Source organism: Sinocyclocheilus rhinocerous, unplaced genomic scaffold, assembly GCF_001515625.1.
Source record: "Sinocyclocheilus rhinocerous isolate Xijiao unplaced genomic scaffold, SAMN03320098_v1.1 scaffold2117, whole genome shotgun sequence".
Classification (NCBI taxonomy): Eukaryota; Metazoa; Chordata; class Actinopteri; order Cypriniformes; family Cyprinidae; genus Sinocyclocheilus; species Sinocyclocheilus rhinocerous.
Window position 1 is genome coordinate 654093 of NW_015626361.1, and position 8568 is coordinate 662660.

The following is an 8568-nucleotide window of genomic DNA, read 5'->3' on the forward strand; positions in this document are numbered from 1 at the left end:
ATAACTTTAGTTTTATTGAATGACTCTGAGATGTTTGTGTGATAGTTTTTTTTTTCTGGATTATAAATTCGGTCTGCTCAGTTCCTGATGTTGCAGATATGCGGTGTTTGTCCAGATTACTTGTGCAAATATATAAAGTTGTGACTTTGTTACAGTCTTTCAAATCTTCAAAGTAGAGATTTAAGTGTTTGATATACCCAGGGGCATCGTGTGTGTATAACTGAGTGTGTTTTCATGAAGATCAGTGTTTGAAGGCTTTGAGGGACAAAGTTTGTTTTATGTTTCCATTTGCTGAGACGCTGGCTAATGGCTGGCAGCATGTTGAATGTTCTGCAGGAGGAGGCCACGGATAGAAACCTTTGGACAGATGAGTTTGCAGTGCAAACTTTTAAATAACTTTTGATAATTATTGAATTAGAAATTACACTTTGTATGTTGCTGTTTGTATGTATGTGTGTGTGTGTGTGTTTGTTTGGCATCATACAGTGTGTGTAACACTTCGCATCAGATGTAAGCACACACCCACCACAGTCATACCACGAATCAGCAGATTTAATGTGACTAATGAATGTATTTCTGGCCGTCCTCACTCCCTTTGGGCGTAGTATAGATGACTTCCCCAGCCGCTAACACTATCACATATCCTAGTATCGTCAGTTCACTTAGGCTATAGTGACCAGTCTTTGTGAGGTTTGGCTGGGGCATTGTGTATAGGGGCAGTGAACTTTACAAACTACCCTAATGTTGTCATTCTGTTGCCTTTGTGGAGCTCATTTGGTGCTACACATGCTAAAGATGATGTCAGTATTTATTGTTCCAGTAATGCCTGTATAATATTTCTGACATTCATAATGACATTATTCAGTATAATTAGTGTTAGAGATTTCTAAAAGAGTATGGTGAAGCTACTATTTTGAAAACTCCTCCACACTACAAGCTATTAAAGTAATTAGTATGCTGAAGTAAGCAAGCACTATCTTTTTACATAATGATCAGATTATATAATTTATTTTTATTTAGCAGTATTTATTAGGCACAAAAACAATAAGGATCATGATTACAGTTACAGCATTTAACTTGGACACAAATTTACACTAAATAAATAGTTTTAAATATATGGCTGCAAAAAAGTGTTTCAAAGGGCCTTAAAGAAATCAGTGAACTGTTTTAGTGAATCAGTTTGTTCAGACTGTAAATCAAAGCTAATTATTTTAGTTTTATGAGCTGTTGAAACATAATATGTAAAAATAAGCCCTCTACTTTATGTTTGATATCCATCATGTAGGATTTAAATCCCCCCAAACCCACTCTTTTGAAGTCTTAGATATAATGGCGATGAAACTTTTTGAAATAATTTTTATCCTGAGACGACCACAAACACACTCAATAGGGCATTTTCAAGTGTGTTTATAATGTTCTTGAAATCCATATCTTCTTTTTGGCTGGCACTAGGTGTTTGTACATGGGAAGTGCCCTTTGATGAAGTGGTTTGTCCTCCATCTGTTTCAACGTTGATGTAAAAACTCTTGATAAGAGATTTGGCAAAAACCCTAAGGTCAAAGCACTGCTCAGGTTTTTCCTCATACCAGGAAAAACTGGAAAATGAAACTATTTCCCTAGTAAACTGGGACAAATAACACAAGGAAGTAAAAAGCATATAGTATGACATAATATGTTTCTTTGGAAGAACCTGCATGCCCAAACATGTCTGGATGTGTTTTCATTTTTTTTAAAGAACATTGAGGAAATATTCTGATACTGATGTAAATAAGAGGTCATGTGTGTGCCATTTGTCTGTCTGTGTGTAAAAACATGAACCTGTCTGGTGTTTAGCATGTTAGATTCTGAGTTATACATCACTGGATCCTATAAGTCCATGTGTCTGGGATGTTGCCCAAAAAGCTACAGACAGAAACAAAACAGAACAGAACCAAAGAAAGTTTGTCTTGACGCTGATTTATTAAGCATTGATCAGACTAAACAATCTCTGGCAGCCAGCAGCCGGCGTACATCAGTGTGTTGTAAGGGCACAGATTCAAGGTGGTTTAAAACCCTTCATTATGATATTCACATTCAGGTTTCATATTTACATTCTGAACAAACACTTTCTGACCAAAGAGATTAAACAAACTGATGTGATCCGATCCTAATAAACCATAACGTTAGATAAACCACTGATATTTGAACTCATGTTAGATTCCCATGGAGGTGTGTCTCTTTCTGTCTACCGCACTAATTCTTTACTGTAAATAGTCTCTGTTCTGAATTATTAAGAGTTGCCATTGTCTTTCGTAAGGCTTGATTCACCTGTGCTTACCCGTTCTGACATCATCGCGGCGGCCTGACGTGATAGAAAGACTGCTTGACAACTATTGTGATATTTGTTCGGTAAAAACTGTCAAGCGTTGCCCCCGCAACCAGTTAAACATGTTTGTGTCAATGATTACATGAAGTTGAAGAGTGTAGTTGATGTTGATGATAGTAATGAATTTCTGTTCTAATGTTTTTCTCATTTCTCTGTTGTCTTGCCCCAGTCTCTAGAGCAGGACCAGATGTCCCTACAGAGGATGAAGAAAATTGTAAAAGCCATCCACATCTCTGGACTCAGTGAGTGCAGTCTTATTTTGTGGAACTTTGTATTCCTTTTGTTTGCTTGTTTGTTGAATTTTTTCATCTAGTTCAGTGCTTCTTAACCTTTTCAACTCCAAGGCTTTTCGTTGTCCACAGCAATATGTGGAGGCCCAACACCCCTAGTTTCTATAAATTAAATAGCAGGATTCCAGGCATTTTAAGAGCTGAATGTTCTTCAGGGATCCCACCTGTTTGAATGAAGATTATAAAATATAATCATTTTTAAGAATATTTTAAAACACAATTTCTATCCCATTGAAATATGTTAGAGCTTGGCAAAACTACAAAACGGTGTTTATTCAGTGTTAAAAGATTTTATTAATTTACCTGACTTTTTCAGGTCTAGAAATCACACTTTTAAAATTAGGCTATCACATACTCCCCTGTGGGATACCTGGCCCTTCAAAAAAAAAAAAAAAAAGTTGTTGAGTGAGTAAATTTAAAAAGAAATATGTTTTTCTTTACTTGTCTTAGCTGATTTTAATGCTTGTTTTGTCATATTTTAAATCATTTTAAGTAATCTTGAGGCACTCTTGGAAGTTTGCTGAAGCCTCTCAGTGGGCCCCGGCCCCTGGTTGAAAACCACTGGTCTAGTACATAAGCAAAAATATGTATTCTAGGAGTTTTGGGTAATATGAAGTGGGTTTTTAGAGATTTTCAGGAAGTCTGGTGCACTATCACTTAGTATTCAAACCTCAGACTGTTACATCAGAGTCCGCTTGTAATGCCATGAAGATGCTTAATTAAATAACAATAGTTGCTAAAGTGAAAGAGTAAGATTTGTGGAAAAAAGTCTTCCAAAAACACATTTCCTAAAAGAATTGCAGTGAGGTCATTCTTAGTTTCTCTCTCTCGCTCTCTCTATCACACAAATGAAGGATGACAGAAATTGGGGCCCAGACTTGCACTGACATCACAACCACTAATCTCTCAAATAAAGAGCAGATCGTGTGTTTTCCTGTTTTTGACACAGTGTAGAAAATAAAAACCACTGAAACTTGCTTCACTGTTTTATTTAACCTCACAGTTCTCCTAAGGTCTCCAAATGACCCTACGCTGAGTAAAAATACATACAGTTTCAGTGCCTTATTCTGTCCATCCTGCACAAGGCACATGACCACTGGTTACACCTCTGTAAGCAGTTTGGCTGCATGTGCACTGAAACTTTATCACATGATCAAATTTTTACTTTTTTTTTTTTAACCATCGGCGTCATTACTGTGCTGAAACATCAGGGGGATATCTGTGTGTTTACATCTGCTCCTCCTCTCCGAAATGAGAAATTGCCCCACAGACCTGGCCAGTACACTATTTATAATGTTGTGTTGTGCTTACAAAAGTCCTGACTGGAATGATCATGGTTTCTGGGAATTGTGTCTCAGATCTGCCTGCTTCTCTTTTCTGAGGGTGCATGCCCCATTTCTCAATTCTGTGAGTCACAGTTCAGTTAAAAGCAAAGGAGACCCCACATTTTATCATCTCCCCCCTCGTCGTCACTCACTCTCTTTCTCTCTCTTTCTTTTAACTGAAATCAGATGTCTCATTCCGGTAACACTGCTATTGAGGGGCCTCAATTTTCTGCCCCTATGTGTTTGTGGTGGAGCTAAACTTGGTTTAAGAGTGAGACCAAACCTGAACCCGATAAAATCACCACTGTTTCTGATTCACCCCATCCTTCCCACTGTGCCGGGATATAGTTGTTTGTGTGCGAGAAGCTGTTTTGTAGCTGATTCACAGCTAGTGCATTTATCAGTTCTGTGCAGCATCAAGCAGGTTTATTAGTCTTTAGAGCTTTTGCTCTTACTCTTTTACTGTTTACTCATCCTGGTTAGAAACCAGTGTTTGAGTCCAGAGTCCATGATGTTTTTTGAGTCAATATACTGTATATAGATAGAAATTTTGTTGGTTTGTTAGTGGTTAGCCATTACTATTAGTATTTTTCATACTTTCTGTTACAGATGTGAACAAAAAGTCATTTTGGAGTGAAATTCATGGCTCACTGTTGGTGCTTTGAACATGAATGATGCCCCAAATCCACGTTGTTATAATTTAGAATTTAAAAAAAAATTTTTTTTTTATTTTCAATTCATCTAATCTGTTTAGTTTAGTAGTTTTTTTTAAATAGAATTTTAAATTTATATACCTTTTTTAATTTTATTTCTAGTAATTTAGACCTGCCAAAGTTTATGCGCTAATTGCTATCATTTAAAAATGGCCTAGTCTAGTGTTATTGCTATCAAGTGGCATTTTCCCTTTATTCAGGTGGGTTGTTAAGGTTTTGAGTTTTATAATATGCCATGTATTGAAAACTACAATTTATTTGTGGACTTTTTATTTTAGTTTAGTTAATGTTGAGTCATGAAAATATATGTTAGTTTTAGTTTGTTTTTTAAGTTATGTATGTATTTTCACCTGTTGGGTAATAAAAACTCATCTTCAATGAGGGATGAATGATTTTTATGAATGAATTCACTTCAGAGATGATAGGAGACTCTCTGAAGGTTATTTAGAGAGCTATATATTTAGTCTATATTGTCTGTCTGTAATCTAACAGTGTCACAGTGTAAAACAGCTGTTGACCGTGGACTAAATTTTGCTTAAGACATGCAATCACAGATGTGGCAGGCACTGTAGTGTTGAACACAGAAGTGTTGATCTAGGGGTCAATTTTCTAAAAATCCAGGAACAGGATCTGCTTCAAGGTTCATTTGAGCTTCACCTACCATCTCTGGAACAGATCAAGGTCTCAAACATGTCAAAAAAATGAATTAACAATGCAAATTAAAATTGTGTGTCTGAAAGTGCTCACAGATGCCTGTTGAGAGAATAAAACCATTTCCAGATCATGTCCTTAGAGTGCTTGGTGCCTGCGAGTGAAGTGCAGTGTTGTTTGAGCTGGACTGACTCACTGGAAAAACACTGTTGATTGAAGTCCACAGAAGAGGAAGTTTCAGCTAGATATTTGATTAACCAACTCCAGAAAAAAATCCCCAATCCCCCTTATTATTGTACTTTTTCTGAAAGTGATGCTAAACTCATCTCGATGTTTCTCCTGTCTTGAAAAACAGAACTCAACCCAAAACCAGATAATGCAAGTTTATTTATTAAGGAAATTATCTTACATTCCCAGACTCTTTAGAGTCTAGACTGATGTAGATATCAATATGCTGACATGAGGATTTCTCCTGTTTATTTTTTTGAAAGTTATTCAGCTGAAATGGGTTTAGGACACAATGCATGTGATGTACCTAAGTAGGATGTGTTCCTTGATCAACGTCCTTTGTTTTTCCTGGAATGGTTTCTTGATCAACCAATCAAAGCCCTAACCCAACCCCTAGAATGACAGGGCATTGATCACTTGATAGGAATGTTGTTTATGCAACGATGGAGGATTTCAATACAGGAAAATGTGTACATATTTAGCTATAGCACAGTATGCTAATTCCAGGGACGTTCCCTTGGAAAGTCCAGCATGTGCTCCCACAAATACTTGTGATCATCATAAGTGAGGATGGTTTGGCTTTGATTAGGCTCTTATCTAAGTGTACCTGTTTATTTTATATCTGAGGAGCTGAGAGCTCTTTGATCTGTAGTGCAGTCTGAGCCTGTGGTGTTTTTAGTCTTCTTGCCAGGAGCTCACTGTGCTTCAGCTTGTATCATTTTCACTGTGTCTCAAAATCCTGTTTTCCTCTATTCATTTGATCATGCGGTGAGGTTTGCAAGGTCACATGGTTTCAGAAGATGGATAAAGGTCATCACGTTTAAAAATTACAGCTGTACCATAAAAAATTTGTGTTTTAAAGAAATCTAAGTCTTATCTATTTTCTTAATACTCTATTGTCCACTGCTGTTCAAGAGTTTGGTGTAAGATATTGTTTTTTTTTTGTTTTTTTAATGAATATTCAGCAAGGATGCATTAAATTGATAAAGTCATTGTAAAGACATGTATAATGTTAGAAAAGATTTCTATTAAAAAAAAAAAATCCTTTTGAATTTTGTTCATCAAAGTACTTTGTTCACCAAAGTGTCCATCACGGTATTCACAGTTTCCACAAAAATATTAAGCAGCACAGCTGTTTTCAACTGATAATAATAAGAAATGTTCCTGGTGCACCACATCAGCATATTAGAATGATTTCTAAAGGATCATGTAACACTGAAGAGTAATCGCTGATGAAAATTTAGCTTTGCCATTTGCCAGGAATAAACTACATTTCAAAATATATTAAAATAGAAAGCAGTTATTTTAAATGCTGATAATATTTCACAAATATTACTGAGCAAATGCAGTACATAATTTCAGACTGAACTATAGAGGCTTTCACAATCCTGTCAATTCCTGATGGATAAAATCAAGTCCCACCTATATTTGTTTTTCAATGAATATCCTGTTTCTCATGGAATTGTGTCACATTACGGAAGAAAAGTGGACTGCAAATGCAGTTTTGTATTGATTTCTTATGTCTCCTGTGATCTGCAGAAAGGTCACAGGATTGTCTTGATTTTGATTGTGTGATGTTGTGTTTCCAGATCATGTGGAAAATAAGGAACACTACACAGAGGTTCTGGAGAATCTGGGAAACAGTCACCTGATGCAGGATAATAACGAGATCTCCACAGGCTTCCTGAACCTGGCTGTGTTCACACGAGAGATCACAGCACTCTTCAAAAACCTGGTGAGCGGGACACCATCCTGAAACTACAAACTACAAATGCTGAACACTTTAAAAGGGACATAATGCTGAATATTTTTTTATCCCATTTAAGGCCCATTCCTTGCAGCCGAGAAAACTGATATATTGTGTTCAAGTGTTAGTTTCTTGTGTCAGTCCAAGTCAATAGGACTTCATATTTGCTGTCATTATAAATCACCATAACATCACTCTGCTCTCTAAATATCAACACTGGCCATTAAAAAGCACATATCGGTTTACCACAAATGTAGCTTCCAGGTGCAGCATAAAGTTCAGTGAAGCGTAAATGTTAATTACCTGTATAATTCAAGGCCAACATGAATATTTTTCCACCGTTGAGAGGAAACTTTTTAAGTACTGTCTGACCTGCCAGTATTATTACTCAAAAAGCACCTTTGGGTGTGTGCCTGTGCGGCTTGTCTTCTGGATATATTTCTGAATAAGAAACAGCAGACTTCCAGCTGTACAATTTACACAGGGGACTGGGATAGGTAGTTGTGTGTGTGTGTGTGTGTGTGTGTGTGTGTGTGTCAGCAGGGGTTCAACAGCTGCAGGCGAGGGCCCCTCAAACCACAGCGCCCAGAACCCTCCCACTGATAGTTTCTATGGTGATGGTAATTTATACCAGACCCGAGAGCATGAGTGGATAGCGTCTGACCACTGAGCTGTCAATCAAACGATCACCAGGGACAGGAACCACAGCTTAAAAAATACAACAGAATCTCTGCTAAGAAAATAAACTCCATTAGATTTAGCGTCCTTGCATGGAGGCTAAACTTTCCCTCAGAGTCAAGCCCATTTTTCATATTCATGAAGACTTATATTTATAACATCCATTTTTCAAGGTTATAAATCCATATCCAGCACCATTATGGGGTGACTCCCATGATTACTTTTAATTTATACTTTTGTGTAGCACAATATGTATTTAATGTTTTGTGTGAAAGTGTTTACTTGGGTTTGAGTATCTTTTTTTTTTGGTGGTCAAGCAAGGTGTTTTTTTATCATTCAGTACCAATGCCTGTCTCTATACAGCACAGTGGCTGTATATAATAAATATACATAATATAATGACATTGTATATAATGTTATATATTATGTCATTATATATTATTATATATAATGACATAATATATAATAATACATAATATAATAAACACACTAATAAAAAAAATTAACAATGCTGTCAGTGCATTTAAAAATGACATTTAAATGGAAAATATGTCCGAAAGGCTGTCCTTTG

General features: G+C 36.4%; 1 protein-coding gene across 2 annotated transcripts in view; it reads left to right on the forward strand.

Annotated features, from left to right (window-relative positions):
* Nucleotides 1-8568, forward strand: part of LOC107711687 (arf-GAP with SH3 domain, ANK repeat and PH domain-containing protein 2-like) — a 34876-nt gene that overhangs the window by 2645 nt on the left and 23663 nt on the right. For both annotated transcript variants that reach the window (XM_016516707.1, XM_016516716.1), the window contains exons 2-3: nucleotides 2535-2607; nucleotides 7162-7307. In XM_016516707.1, the coding sequence (XP_016372193.1) occupies nucleotides 2535-2607; nucleotides 7162-7307 (219 nt within the window). The remainder of the gene's footprint in view (nucleotides 1-2534; nucleotides 2608-7161; nucleotides 7308-8568) is intronic.